Source organism: Patella vulgata, chromosome 9 (assembly GCF_932274485.2).
Source record: "Patella vulgata chromosome 9, xgPatVulg1.2, whole genome shotgun sequence".
Taxonomy (NCBI): domain Eukaryota; kingdom Metazoa; phylum Mollusca; class Gastropoda; family Patellidae; genus Patella; species Patella vulgata.
Window position 1 is genome coordinate 29,265,614 of NC_065887.2, and position 14,664 is coordinate 29,280,277.

Sequence of the window (14,664 nt, forward strand, 5' to 3'; positions counted from 1 at the left end):
ATTTGGGATGTTTGAATTAGTTATGTTGAGAGATATCCTCCTGAAATACTATTTATAAATAATATGTGAATGGTGTATATAAATAGGCCTACTTGCAAATTACTAACAAAAGATCTACACACGACAAAATATGCGATACCTGCCTATCTTTGAAATGAGGATTTCTTTCAGAGCACTAATTGAATTATGACAAATGAAATCTACAATATTATGACCAGAGTTTACGATATTCTCTTTAATGAATATTAATTTACCTAAAGTTGAGATATAGCTTCTCCATATTTTAACATCTCTCATTTAATTAAAAAGTATCATCTATTTATTTTAGGATTAGGGCGGGGTACATTGACCTCATTGTTGCTTGGTTAATTTTAAAAATTAATCCTGGGCTTTATCACGCTAACTCATTCTTCAAATTTCATTAAGGGTCTATTTTTGGATCAGGAACTGAGCCTCAAGCACTACTCATCTTGTTCTTGGGGGCAACGCACTTCGAAAAAACCTAAGGCTCTACGTCAATTCAGGTACAATCAACATGTAACTTGACATGGTTGTTCCTTGTACAATTGCACATCAATTGAAAAGACTTCGATTTTTGATATGAAGTCACAATTCCAAGACGGAGGCGATGACGTCATGATAGATTCCAGGTCCATAGTTTGCTCATTCTTGTTAAAAGATATTTTTCTTTCAGGCAGATACAAAAGAAGAAAGGACACCAATCCAAATACAATCCTAATTGGTTTGTACATGTATCAGGTATGGCTGCTGCACCGATTAATGATGACAGCCTTTTTGAATGTACAATCTGTTTGGAAACTTTTGATGAACCTAAGCTTCTGCCCTGTTTCCACACTTTTTGTAAGAAATGTTTGACAGCTCACATCAAAAGGAACAAAAGGAAAGGAAATGTTTTTCCTTGTCCAAATTGTCGGACACACGTTAAAGTTCCACCAAAAGAAGCAGACGGATTTCAGGTGATTTAATATTATGCAATGAAGTAAGCTATCTGTGGCTTTTTTTATTGTCTTATGGTGTGCTGCAGATTATGGTCAGCATGTTAGTTGTTGGCAAAGAACATCTGTTTTTCCCAGAGACAATAAAACACAGATGAAAATGTGTAAATAAAAAACTCTTTACATCTTCTTTTGACTGTCAGTATTATAGTTTGCCATTTACAAGAAAATGTTCAAAGAAATTATAACATGTTTCCTTATTTTAAAATTTTATCAGTCTGCACATGGCCTACTGGATAAGACAAATTACAATTTACATGAACTTTCGACATAACCCTGTATGTATCCAGTAGATTACAGATTCGGGCTTTGGGGGGTATAAAGTTATTGTCCGATGGACTTTAAAATTCATACACAGTGTCTAGTTTCGAAAGACAAAAATATTACATGTATATGAACTCCTACAATTTTGGATGAAAGTTGTATGTTTGGTTAATGGTAGTGCTAGATGTAGGAAGAACCAGAAGCCTGTCAAATTTTAATTGTTTCTAAAAATTACTTCATGTGTTATTGCCCTTGATCAATTTTTAGTGTCTTTTAATTGCTCCCATTTTCCTCTAAAGAACAAAAATGTGACAATTTACATTTGCGACTTGGTTTATGTGGTTGTAAGGGTTATGACTGGCAACCGAAACTTAATTTTATTTTTCAGACAAATTTTTATGTTATTGCTGCGAGGTCATCAGAGGAGCTTTTGAAATCCCGCCTTTTGGAGATAAGCACTGTTGTCAGTAACAGTGGCAAAGATGGTGAAGATGGCTGTTTATTTGAACAACCTTGTCCAAAACACCGCAAACAGAATCAGATGTTACAGTTTTACTGTTCCAAGTGTGACATTCCAATTTGCCTACACTGTAAACTAACTTCACATGAAGGACACGATACGAGAGATTTGGAAGATATATTACACTGTACTAAAGACGAGTTAAAAGGTAAAATGAGAGGTTAAAATCAGCCCTTATATGATTCCCCATTTGAACCGCACCCCACAAGTATTGAATGATTGGCTATGAATTTATGTATACTATGCCATGCTTTTGAACAATAAAGGCTCTGATCATCATTGCAATTTTCAGGTAATTATATCTAATCCACGCAAATGAATAAAGATGTAGGCCTACTCAAATTGGTTATTTCACATTTAATTAAGAAAAGAAAACCAAAATATCTCCTCTTGTAAAAGATTTTAACAGATTTTACAGATGGCACTGGCTTGTTAATATCATATACAGCTAGAGGATATCAATTTTGCAAAATCAGATGATTGTTAATACTAAGTGAAATACTAAATGATTGATATTCCTAGATTCAAATTTCTCAGTATTGTAATTTGCCAGGGATTCAAAATCCCTCAAATAATGATCAATGGAAAGACATTGTGAGGTGGTTTACAAATGAAGTATTTTATGGCTGAGCAAATCCATAGCGCACCAATGAAAAAGTCACTTTAAAATTAAATATTTTGCACTAGACAAGATACACTTACCCCACCTAGAACATGAGATATCCAATCTCTTTGAAATACAGATCTATATTTTGTTTTCTTTTTTTTTTTATACTTTCGATGGCCTACACTACATGAAGATCTGACAAGTTGTACTCGAAGGTCGTGTCAGGGGTCGTACGAGCGACTTTTGCCCCTATGACGTCAGACATTGATTAATCAATCAGCATTGACGTTTCTAGTGGTTTTCCCACAGTTCTGTGCATGGCACGCCAAGAAGTCGCAGTAACAGACCGTTTCATTGGCTTATCCCTCACTTCAACCAAAATGCTGGTAATATAACAACTCTTCCAGATCCTAGTGTAGTAAAGACAAGTAAAACGAAATTTTGAACTATAAAAAACAAAACGAAATAGGATCTGTATTTTAATCAGGTTGCAAGATATCATTTCTCGTTTGAGAATGTCAAAAAGCTTATAATTTACCTCTATCTTTGTATTTTATTTAATTGACAAATAGTTTCCACTCTTTAGCATTTGTATTTTACAGAGAAGAGTGAAACGATTCAATCATTTATTCTAAAATACAAGGCAGCAAGGGAATCGGCAGAAGGAATAGAAAAGAAAATGGACCATAAATTACAGGAATTGAAAGCTTCGGTTATTGGAAATGCAGAACATCTACATGATTTGGTGGATAACAGGAAAAAGATTTTATTGGATATGATTACAAAGGTTAGTGATTTCAGATACTGGCATCAACATAGGAATCCAGAAACAGTAGTGTTGTACATCAGAAATGTAGTTTTCATGGTCTGGAGTAGTCTTCCTTTAACATTCCAACCTTTATACTTCTTTCATCATTTCGACGCCGCCCAATTATTAGTCAACCGGTTGGAAATATGGTACATTATCTTGTACTATTAATATTGGATTTATTGCATTTCTTGAGAGTTTAGTGACCAAATCGCTTAACACCTGCACTATAGATCAGAAGAACTGTAATTGAGCCCAGTGGCGTGGATTTGATTCCACACTTGTGAGTGACAAGGAGTAGGTTCACCTGCCTTAGCTTTTGGGTTTTTTCAGGTTTGAATGCTTTCCTCTTACTGCTAAAGACCTTTACGTACAAATGAACTATTAGAATAAAATTGTATGTTAGTCCTAAAACAACATAGTTTGTTGCGAGTGGAAGTTAAACCCTATTGCATTTCTATTTAATTGATGTTGAAAAGGTATACTGAACAAATGTTGTTTTTTCCCTGTTTGAATTGTATATCTGGACAGTTGTATCTAGTTTGGTTATATTCCTATATTATTGTTTTATCTCAACCTTCATTAGCCCGGGTAGGATGTTAAACCCCATTTCATTTCATTTCATTAGCCGGATCGGTTCAGAAAAGTAGGACAATAAACCATATTTCATCCATTCATTGTTTTATGGTGCATTGACTATACTATTAGTCTTTTAATGTCTTTGTTGGCTTTTATGGGCGTTATATCCCATATTGCTATGTTTTCCATTTTCAGAGTCAGAGAAAAGAGACCAATAAAGTTATTCAGTACCAGAAAACTTTAGAAAAAAACAACAAACAAATGAAAGATTTGGTTGAACAGATCAACAAGGAACAAAATAAGCATGATGTTCAGACCTTGCTGAAATTAAAGACAACAGTCAGTGAAAAAATGAAGACCATTGATTCAACTCCACCACAATTTAACCCTGATACTAATGAAGTAACTTATGAACGAGCAGCAAATCAGAACGGAAAGGCACGGGAAATGATTTCCAATTTTATGGGAGAAATTGTATCTAAGGATATTTCTCAACAACATGGTGTTTCTAATGGTGTTAGTAACACAATAGATGTCTCAACAAGTGCTTTTCCTTTTTCGAATAATCATATGGCTCAGTTACCTCCCATTCCCATTCATCCCAGATTAGTAAGAACCATTTGGAGTCGAGGCATGAATAAATACATAATTAGATGTATTAGCACAGAGTCGCAAGGGCGAGTTTGGGTAAATTTTGATCCCATCAATCCCAATCTGGAATTGATCAACAAGAACGGTGTTACGTTGAAGAAACTAGCCATTGCTGGGAAGGATGTGTCAGGATTGGCACTATTGCCGGCACCAAGTAACAAAATGGTAATTTCTTGCCCGAGTCAAAAGGTTTTGTTTAATTTGGAGCACATCTATGACCCAACTGTTGAACAGTCTCATCGATTTCAGTTACCAGATACTCCAGTAGCAGTTTATCAGTATGGTGGTCAAGTTTATGTGCTGATTTGGGGTAAAGGTTCAGCAAAAGGTGTAATGAATACCGATAAGGTAACTTTTGTCACTTTCAACAAGAAAAAAAAATATTTAATAAATTTGACGCTAAAAATACGACCCAGTCTCACCTGACTGCATGCAAAACAGCAAAACTGCTTTACATGTACCCTAGACTAAAACTTTCCATATGGTCATATATTGTTGTCAACCCCATCCTTTGTCCACAATTGCTTGTAATGCTCTTGAGACTTACATGTAGTTTACATCTGTTTTACTTTAAAATTTATACACAATGTCTGTGTTCTTAAGATGAAGAGTCTTATTTTCAACGAATTATGGTTGGAGTTATTGCCCTTGATCAAATTGATTATTTGTTCTATTCTTAACGATTTTGTTCTAAAAGTGTATCCCTAGTTATCAAGCAGTTTCTGTGGTAAACACTGACCGTAGGCCTGTTTCATTCACAATAAGCTATCTCCTTTTGAATAATATCTAGGTATTTAGAAATTTTTTAATGAAGGTCCCAGAATCGATACTGAAGTTGACCAAGAAAGTTCCTTTAGATATTCCAGCCTAGTATCCTCTTGTTATTGGTAAAGGACAGAGGGCCTGGCAAGAAATGTCAATATGTATGATTTAAAGTCACGTGATGAGAGAAGATAACTCTGTTAGGATTATAGGCTGAATCATCAAGACTCGTCACATATATAATTATCTTGTTAATAGAAATCAATCTTTTAAATGTTATAATTATTATACCAATAATTTTTATTTTAAAGAAAACGTGGCTGTTTAGAAATAACCAAGAATTAAGATTGAAGAAACCAAATGATTTTATGGTTACCAAGGAAGGAGGTCTTCTGACAGTTGTTATTTGTGATCCTGTTAGTCAACAAGTTATTATCATGCAGGAAAATCGTGGTACTTTTTATATAAAACATATCTACAAAGGAGAAGGTAATTCAGTTAAATATGAAAATTATGTCTAAAAAGATGTGTTTGCATGGACTGACACCAATCATGGCTTTCAGATTTTAATATATTTTGATATGATTGCCTGTCTGTTCAACTGTTGAAATGTATTGATCCATCTGTCTGTCAGTCACATTTTTTGCAACACAATAACTCTGCTTCTAATTGAGGTAGAATGTTCAAATGTATGTCTTGACTACGGTTGATGATGAACATTTTCTGCTTAAGCAAGGTAGAGATAAGCAATTTGATTCATCAATAATTTGGAACATGATAACTTTGATTCTAATTAGGGTAAAATGATGGATCATCAGTACCTTGACGAAGTTCGATGAAGAACATCTTGTACTCAGGTTAAGCAAAGTGATAAGCAATTTGATTTGTAGAGATTTTGGAACATGATAACTCTGCGTCTAATTGACCTAGTTTGTGTTAAGTGGACGTTAAACTCCATCTCTCTCACTGTATATATATATATATATATATATATATATATATATATATATCTGGCATTCAACTGTTTAAATGCACCCCCACCCCCACCATCATCAGACATACATTAAGTTATTAGTAAAGCTTTGCATTACATTTTTTTTTCAGGACTGGATCAACCAAGGAATTTTGTACCAAAGGGTTTGACTATGTCCGTTAATAATGAATTACATGTCTCGGATGAAGGCAACAGTTTTATTCTACAGCTGAATATTAATACTGGCAGGCTGATCAGCCTAATACACATCAGTTCTATTGGCATCCGTAAACCAAGAGCTATACAATTTTCAAAAGATGGAATGTGGGTTGCTGATTCATTTGGGGGTTTCTATTTGATTCATTTTCGGATCTCTTCACTAGAAGATCAAAGAAGGTTTGCTGCCCAACTTAATTCAGATGACAATTACCCGATAATTTTATAATTGTCTCAAATGGTCGACATTTCCATTATTCCTAGGTTATGAAATTTCTTAAATAATTTGCCATTTTCATGCTGTTTAGCATAATTTTCACTATTGTTTGCAGATGTCATAATTCCTAAATGATTGATGGCATGAAAATGTCCTTGTCACACAGTATTGTCAGAGTCCCGGATAAACAGTGAATTATTAAGAAAATTAATGCTGATTCATTTACATTTTATTATTTGTTGCACTTCCATCATTCAAGATGTCATATTATTGTGCTGTTTTGTAAAGGCATCATGATGATTTAAGGCTATAACTCATTTTTATATTCTCATTTTTAATGCGGACATTTAATGTCATCACAATTCACATTTTACTGGGCACAGGTTTCACAGTACCTTTAATAAAAACGGTTTTAGAGCTAGCGAGAGCTACCTTGTTACTGGTGGGTGTATCATAGAGCTACCTTGTTACTGGTGGGTGTATCATAGGCCAAGCTCCCAAGCTTCCCCCCCCCCCCAATATAGAATGTGTAATAATAAGATCACAATGATTTATATCAATATTTGATAATATGCTGTTCTTTATCCGAAATTGTCATTTTTAATTTAATTCATCACAGACAATCACCTCAAACCACGAAACAGAAAATAATCTAGAGTGCCGATAGTAGGACTTGAGCAAATTCAAATTCAGAACAGGATTCCATGCAACAAAGTTTATATATTTTTATATGGTTTTGGATACACCTGTTTACTGGACAGCTTTTGTTTGTCAGTGAATTTTATCATTGTTCAATGAGGGCTCATTGAATATGCTAGGACATGCATGCGTAATTACTGATTGATACCTTGTTGAGTCCTTGGTCCACCAAAAATCAGTAGGAAGCATTGTGCAAGTAAACCTGTTTGAGGAGCCTAGAGGTTAGATGGCATCATACAAATGTCCTACAATTGAATTTCTGAAATTTCCATTAATTACGTTTACTAGAGTTATGGCCCTTGTTTCACTTTGTTGGACCTTGTGAAAGCTTGAACAACAAAAGTTATCATACAGTCTGTATGAAATTTATTTGCATCATTTAGATTATTGAAACAAAAAAACCTATTGAATTTCCGTTAATTTCTTCTAAAGTTATGACCCTTGTTTAAAGTGTTGAACCTTGTTAATGCTCGATTGACAAAGTTGTCATCCAATCTGTACGAAATTTATATGTATCATTTAAATTAGTGAAACGAAGAAGCCAATTGAATTTCAGCAATTTCCTTTAATTACTTCTGGCGCTTGTTTTACTTTGTTGGACCTTGTGCATGCTTGAACAACAAAAGTTATCATTCGATCTGTATGAAAATTATATGCATCATTTGAATTAGTGAAACTATTAAAATGGTTCTGTTTGCCCGTCACACTTTTTGAGACACAATGACTCTCCTTCTAATTGAGGTAGAATGTTTGAATTTGGTATCATTTAATCTTGTGTATTTCTCATTGATTTCTTCAACATTCATTCAATATCTAATTTGTACTTATGTCCAGTTTAAAGCTGACCATTCAATATAGATAATAAGCGTGCAATTTACAACTGTTTAATTTCTCGATCACTGTTCAAAAATAAACAACTCAATTGACTATTGCTGTATAATGATTACTTTCTAAACAGTGATCAGGAAATAAAATGCAATATTACCAATGTGGTAGGACAGCAGGTTTTTTTTTTGATATAAAATTGATATTTTACCTTTTGTATTTTGGATATACACCTGAGATTTATTATAGTAATATCAACATTTAGATATACTTTGTGCATCTTCAATACCTGGTTCTTTCTATCTTTTCATCCTTTTCCGACCTGCCTTGCAAAAAATATATACTGAGTGCCATGGAAAACGCATCACTTAGCTTTTCATATAACAAAATGATCCTGTAAACATATCTTATTTATTTTGCTTCTTATTGTGAACAATATTCAAATGGGAACACATCAATAACAAAACATTTGTACACTTATGGATGTTTAATCTGTAATCAAGGGTACAAAATCAGAGGGGTCAAAACCAAAAGTACGACACAGATGTCAGTAGCGCATGTGTCCTCCACGGGCCATCATCACGGTAGGCTACAGCATTAACGCGACCCCTGCAAATGTTTAGGGCGGTCCGGTGATGAAATGTGAAGCCTCCCCACACCCGGATGTAGCGGTCTTGAGCCTGGGTTGTAACGTGTTGTGGACCAGGACGTTGACGGTCACGTGTTGATCCAGTAACTCGAACACGTTCCACCAACCTTACAATAGTGGACTGATGACAATTGAAGTGTCTGGCAATAGCACGTGTAGACATGCCAGTCCTGGACATTCCCATGGCTTCATTCCGTTGATTTTCAGTAAGTCTTGGCATCTCTAGCTCAATTCCTTCACACGTCCAAGAAAAAATTACGACAGATTGACGTTTCACAGTTCATGTACTGCACATTAAGTTGAAAACATGCTTTTAAAGGGCTCACACACAATGCTGCACGTGAATATTGGGTTTTTCATGTGCATCCCGTGCAATTTTTTTTTTGCTCACAGGTCGATATTTTTTGCGTTTGGGAGCATTGTGTGAAACAATAGTTCATAGTATTGCATAATATTATACACACAAAACCACCTAGTAATAAAATATTTGGGAAAAAAAAAGTGATGCGTTTTCCATGGCGCTCAGTATATGTAAAACAAGACATTGAATTGGTCTGTCTGGCCGAAGTGAAGTGCTCATCACGGTAAAAACGTGAAAAAATTCCATGCTGTTGATTTTGAAATTACCAAAATTGTATTTTATATTTTTTAATAAATATAGTTTAACATGTTACTTTTCTACACTCAACACTGGGCTAATGAAACGGGCATAAGCCATACAGTTTGCTGTGAGGTGGGGATTTGGTTCATTTTAGGGGGTCCATGGATCCAAAATAGTTAGAAATGGCATCTACAACATTCCATTTTTTTTTCAAACCAGTTGTGCACTTTTTGCATTCACAAATTATCACCAAATCACTTAATATAGAGATTTGAAATTTGTTGACCCACTCCCCTGCTGAAAATCCTGGTGTGCCTTATTTCTATTTCCAAATGTCAGATGATGTTTAATGTGCTGCCAATGGTATACATGGTACCTCGTGGGTTATTTGTCCGATGTGACTGAAAACAGACTTTTCCTTGCCAATATTTGGCGAGAGAGAGAAATGGGGTTTAACGTCCACTCGATCCAAACTAGGTCATTTCGGGACTAACATATGGTTCAATTTTATTTCAATAATTCATTTGCGCATAGGGGTCTTTAGCGGTGGGAGGAAACTGGAGGACCCTACTCACTATTTGGTGAACACTGATATGGAACATAGTGCAAAAATAGAAATGTTTACATTGTTTAGTGAAATCAACGTAACCTGGATGAGAGAGACATAGTGAAATTTATGTAACCAGCAGATGAGCAGCTTAGTTTAGTGTAATTAATGCGAGGGGCGGGTGACATTTAGTTTAGTGAAATATATGTTCTGTTGGCACTGTGGCATCCTTACTCTGTCTTATAGTAAGTGCACTCAAACAATTACACAAAGACAAACCTATGGACAGGGCACATATAAACGCACATTTAACGCTATTGTGTGTGGTACCATGTTTTAAGACTGACATATATTGAAACAAAACAAAACTATTGCTGCCTTGAATAAATCATCTCTCTTTCATGCATGTGTACTATATGTACAGAATATAAAAATAGCTGGGTACATTAAACATAACCCACTATTAAAAATCAAAACAATATTTCATTTATATAACTTTCTATCCTTGCTGTCAATTAATAAGTTGGCTTGCACAGACTATATTTGTTTTCAAAATTTAACTTATAAAGATATGTTAATTCTATTTTGGTCTATTGTCCAATCCCATCTCAGAATTTTTTAAATTTGTGTCATCTGGGCTATATAAAGACATGTCTAATCCTAGTCTTGACATAATTAGATCCAGTTCATTCTGTGTCTCCACCTTGGAATCAAATTGAGTTCCAACTGTCCATAAAGTTTCTAAATCGTACACGTCTCTCGTCTCCGGCATGAATATGTGCAACAATATATTTCCTGAAAATAAATTAAAGGGAATCACAAAAATTACATTATATTGTAGAATATATAGTGGGTAAATTGAATACTCATAATATTATTTAAATATGCTAAGTCATTATTCAAATGCCATTTGACTATTCAACTGTTATATTGAAATGATCAAGTCTTAGACCTTTTTAGCCCCTGATTAACCACTAATCAAAATAAGCAATAGCTTAGCACACCAAAGGAAGCGGAGCACCACCTAGTTTTTTCCAGTGCTGGATTTACCATGGTCTAGCATCCCTGATTTGATAAAAGCTATTACTAACCCATATCAATCGCAAACCAATTTCTGGTATTTATTCCTTCAATATTTAAAAACCTGTCTTTACGATTCTTTCTTTTCTTATACTGAAATAAAATAAAAGATATTGTTTAAAATGACTAAACCTCTTTAATTTGGCTGCTTCATTGCAGAGGCTAAAAATCTGCACTTTCTTAAAATTATTTAAATCGAAAAGTAACAAAATATATACTAAAAAAAACAAACTTCAAGATACATTAATTAAGAGCTAAATTTGCCTATTGCCTTTCTTTCTGTAAGTGTTAAATGTTATATTAATTAGACATATATTAACATGACAAGACCAAAATCAACTCTAAATGCCATCAGATGCTTGAGATTTCGGTTCGGCCATTTAATGATTTAATTTCAAAATGGAGAAGTGAGGCGAAGGCTTGAATATACCAGTACCGTGGTTAAAATAAACAATCAATGTAGACATCTTGTCAAAACTACAAACAGTGATAACTTGGCTAAGAATAAAGTAATTTGAGTGAAATTTTCAATATATTCATTTTGCATTATCTACTTTTGAACTATTGTAGCAAGAACGGCCAGCTCTTTATCTAAATTTTATATAATGTATCTTTAAATAGAAATGCAAATGGTACTTTTCCAGTTAGGTTGTCTGGTCCCTGTCTAAATATTAATGGATTTAAGCTTGGGATATAAAAATGAGGTCATTGCTACTTACAACATAGTTGATATTATTAGATATGGCCAGCATATGTCTGTAGGATAAAGCAGATACAATAACCATATAATTAATAAACTGAATATTTTCAGGTATTTTCAAAACACACAGATCCTTCACATTTGATTCCTTCAACAGTGTCACAAAGTCATCAAGGTCAAATACACCTTCTTTACCTCCTGAAAATGATAAAAGATTTTAATAAAAAGCATACCTGTATGCAATTTCACCCTTTATGGTGTTAAACCCATTAACAAATGAACAAAGGGTATTCTATTTGCTGAATGCATTGTTTTTCTAACAAAAGGATACAATCGTCATTTGCTCAGATTTTTCAGTCAGTCAACTATCATTTTGGGAGTGTGTGTGTGTGTGTGGGGGGGGGGGGGAGAGATGGGGTTTAACGTCCACTCGACACAAACTAGGTCATTCGGGGCTAACAGGGTTATATTTTATTTCAATAATTTGGGGTCTTTAGCTAAGGGAGGACCTGGTGAAAACCTGTGAGCTTGGACAGGCGACTCTACTCCTTGTCATGTACAAGCGGGGAATCAAACACAAGCCACTTGACTCAATAACAGACCTTGTGATCCATCGCACACATCATTATATCCTAGGCATTCGGAATCGACATAGAATTTTACACGACCTATTATGTTTTGAGTGGGTTGTACCCCAATTTGGATGATTTTTAAATGGTGATTATATAGAATACTGATTCCATTATCCTAAATAAGCCATCATTTAATTTCAAATGATCAATGGTAGTAAATTTTTCAAATCCATATACTCCTTTACAAGTTAAAATGGCCCTAAGAAAACTATTCGTAACCATCACCAGACTTAACTATTTAGGGAAATGGGTAGTATCCTTTCTATCTGCTCAGTATCTTCTGTATCAGTGAAATCTTCAACATCCTCTATTTCTTCAGTTATTATTTCTGAAGACTTTACTTTGAATTCCTCTGTAAAAATTTCATCTTTTGCATTCCCTGTAACTGAAGGTCTGTTTTTATCTTTTAATCGGTCTTCAATAGTATTATTTCTACTGCCTTCCTGTTTTGAATAACTTTTGTGAGTCTGACATAGGTTTCGATTGTTCCGTAAAATATGCCTGTGTTGATAAGTTTTGATATTATTTGACTGATTGGATAAATTCCATGTGATGACCCCCCTTCTTCCAAGACTCACAATTTTATTATCACAGATCTTTGGTAATCTACCACACAAACACTGACATAATTTGTTCTTTCCACACTGGAGAATAGTTGTAAATACTTTGTTCATACTTTCTTTAGATCTGAAATTATAAAATGATATAAATTTTTTTTTTTAATCCATTGTCTATTGAGAGTAGGTTACTTGTTTATCTCCAAGCTATCGAAATTGCGATTTGTAGTCTATATTAGCTCAGTTGCCAAGAATTAAGCCCCCATCAATTTAAATCTGACCTTTTCCTCAGTCTTTTTGATGGCTATTCAAAGGCTTTAAGTGACATCTACTAGGTAGAAGTCAGAAAGGTAGGGCATGACTTTTGTCGGTTTTTACTGAGGTTGAAAGGAGGTTTGAGAAGTTTCTTGTGGACTCCAACCCTGGCATACCTTATACTACACATTGCTAGAAAGCTGTATCATTTACTTTTCTATAAAGATGCATCCCTGATCTGGCTCTATTGATTTACTTTTCTAGCTAGCAGGGCCTATAGATAGATATATGTATAGGGCCAATATATTTTCATTATATTTGTTAGACACATAACTCTGATAAGCAATCTTAATATTATTGTGACAGAATTTGTCATGGAATTAAGGAGCTAAATCGCTAACATTTGGGGCCTAGAATGTTTTTATTCTAATTTCAGATCAGTTATGTTCGGCAAAATACATACGCCAGAAGTCTCAATCGAATGGCAATCTCTAGCGTCTGGTTATTCCAGTCTACACTGATAGTATTTATTGCGCATGCTCTCGAGATAAGAATATGGAGACACCATTTGACATGACTTGTGAAATATGTGTAGCCTTGTTCTTCGAGTCCGTTGTTACAAATTGCACTGAAACGCATTATGGTAGCCTACACGCATGGTAATGGTAAAATGTTTATTTTGGCTGATATATTGGATATCAGAAGCCCACCTTTTCCCGGTAAGGTCACAACATCAATGTTGATTTAAATTGACAAATAATTCGTGTTTCAATGTCGAACACTTTGGATGATATTGAGTTAGAGACTTAGCCACTTTAATATATATGCAATTAATATATATATTATTTGCATTTAAAATACAGATGTGACGTCATCCTTTGATGTTTTCGTACCATTATTTCAAATAAGGTATGCCAAGTGTAACTAGCTAAAATATTGAACCCAAGTGACGTATTTCATTGCAAAGCACGTGGTGTCTGTATTTTAAGTTGTTTAATGGTCTCGAGCTTTAAGACATTGCATAATATATTGTAAAAACACTCGATCGGGCCTGACGGTCCTCTTAATTGTTGTTAAAATATTTTACTTAATGTCTTGCTCTCGACCATTAAACAATACTTAATATAAATATGTCAGGGAAAATCCTAATCATGGACTTCAAATGCAATGATAGTGTTTGCTGGATTATGGATCAATGACGTGTTCAGTTGGGTTTGACCTGTTATTTCTAAGCGATTGTTACGGTACTTCAGCTTCATGCAATCCTATCAAAACAAACTGTGTTGTTACTTTACACGCTCACAAAATTCTCCCGAGGAAAGTTTCAATATTACTATCCCGATATGGGGTCGTCTTAGGGTAAAGCATCGTATTACGAATCCGTCGTGTTGAAGGGTCTCGCAAAATGTAACGAAATGACTCATTTATTTTCAGTTAATTCGTGCCCAATTTATTGGGTTGTTTCAGTGTTCGACATCTGTACACGTGGAGATTATTTTCTTACAT

The 14,664-nt window shown here is 34.5% G+C and overlaps 2 protein-coding genes across 7 annotated transcripts; one reads left to right on the forward strand and one right to left on the reverse strand.

The window, feature by feature from the left end:
- Positions 1-699: 699 nt before the first annotated feature.
- On the forward strand, positions 700-9,459 carry LOC126807750 (tripartite motif-containing protein 2). 2 transcript variants are annotated; one of them, XM_050532524.1, is made up of 7 exons: positions 700-977; positions 1,669-1,948; positions 3,010-3,194; positions 3,990-4,310; positions 4,695-4,793; positions 5,519-5,696; positions 6,312-9,459. In XM_050532524.1, exons 1-7 carry the CDS (start codon positions 762-764, stop codon positions 6,623-6,625), a joined length of 1,593 nt encoding a protein of 530 aa, XP_050388481.1. In that variant the 5' UTR covers positions 700-761; the 3' UTR covers positions 6,626-9,459. The 2 variants fall into 2 exon arrangements, with proteins under 2 accessions (XP_050388481.1, XP_050388480.1); XM_050532523.1 differs by having other exon boundaries at positions 3,990-4,793.
- An 850-nt stretch (positions 9,460-10,309) lies between these two features.
- LOC126807754 (uncharacterized) lies at positions 10,310-14,558 on the reverse strand. Of its 5 annotated transcripts, XM_050532530.2 has the most exons (6): positions 14,467-14,534; positions 14,378-14,433; positions 12,582-13,033; positions 11,734-11,912; positions 11,026-11,107; positions 10,310-10,729 (listed from the first exon to the last, which is right to left on the reverse strand). In XM_050532530.2, the coding sequence occupies exons 3-6, from the start codon at positions 13,018-13,020 to the stop codon at positions 10,515-10,517; spliced, it is 915 nt and encodes a 304-aa protein (XP_050388487.1). In that variant the 5' UTR covers positions 13,021-13,033; positions 14,378-14,433; positions 14,467-14,534; the 3' UTR covers positions 10,310-10,514. The 5 variants fall into 5 exon arrangements, with proteins under 5 accessions (XP_050388487.1, XP_050388490.1, XP_050388486.1 ...); XM_050532533.1 differs by lacking the exon at positions 14,378-14,433 and having other exon boundaries at positions 14,449-14,558; XM_050532529.2 differs by having other exon boundaries at positions 14,402-14,558.
- Between the last annotated feature and the right edge of the window lie 106 nt (positions 14,559-14,664).

Bases quoted from the DNA above. Each gene is read 5' to 3' on its own strand.
- LOC126807754 (XM_050532533.1), bottom strand. From the start codon at position 13,020: ATGAACAAAGTATTTACAACTATTCTCCAGTGTGGAAAGAACAAATTA. The intron at 11,108-11,733 runs GTAAGTAGCAAT...ATTTTATTTCAG, and splicing joins CTAATAATATCAACTATGTT to TATAAGAAAAGAAAGAATCG. The intron at 10,730-11,025 runs GTTAGTAATAGC...ATTTATTTTCAG, and splicing joins TTGGTTTGCGATTGATATGG to GAAATATATTGTTGCACATA.
- LOC126807750 (XM_050532523.1), top strand. From the start codon at position 762: ATGGCTGCTGCACCGATTAATGATGACAGCCTTTTTGAATGTACAATC. The intron at 3,195-3,989 runs GTTAGTGATTTC...TTCCATTTTCAG, and splicing joins TATTGGATATGATTACAAAG to AGTCAGAGAAAAGAGACCAA. The intron at 4,794-5,518 runs GTAACTTTTGTC...TTTATTTTAAAG, and splicing joins GTGTAATGAATACCGATAAG to AAAACGTGGCTGTTTAGAAA.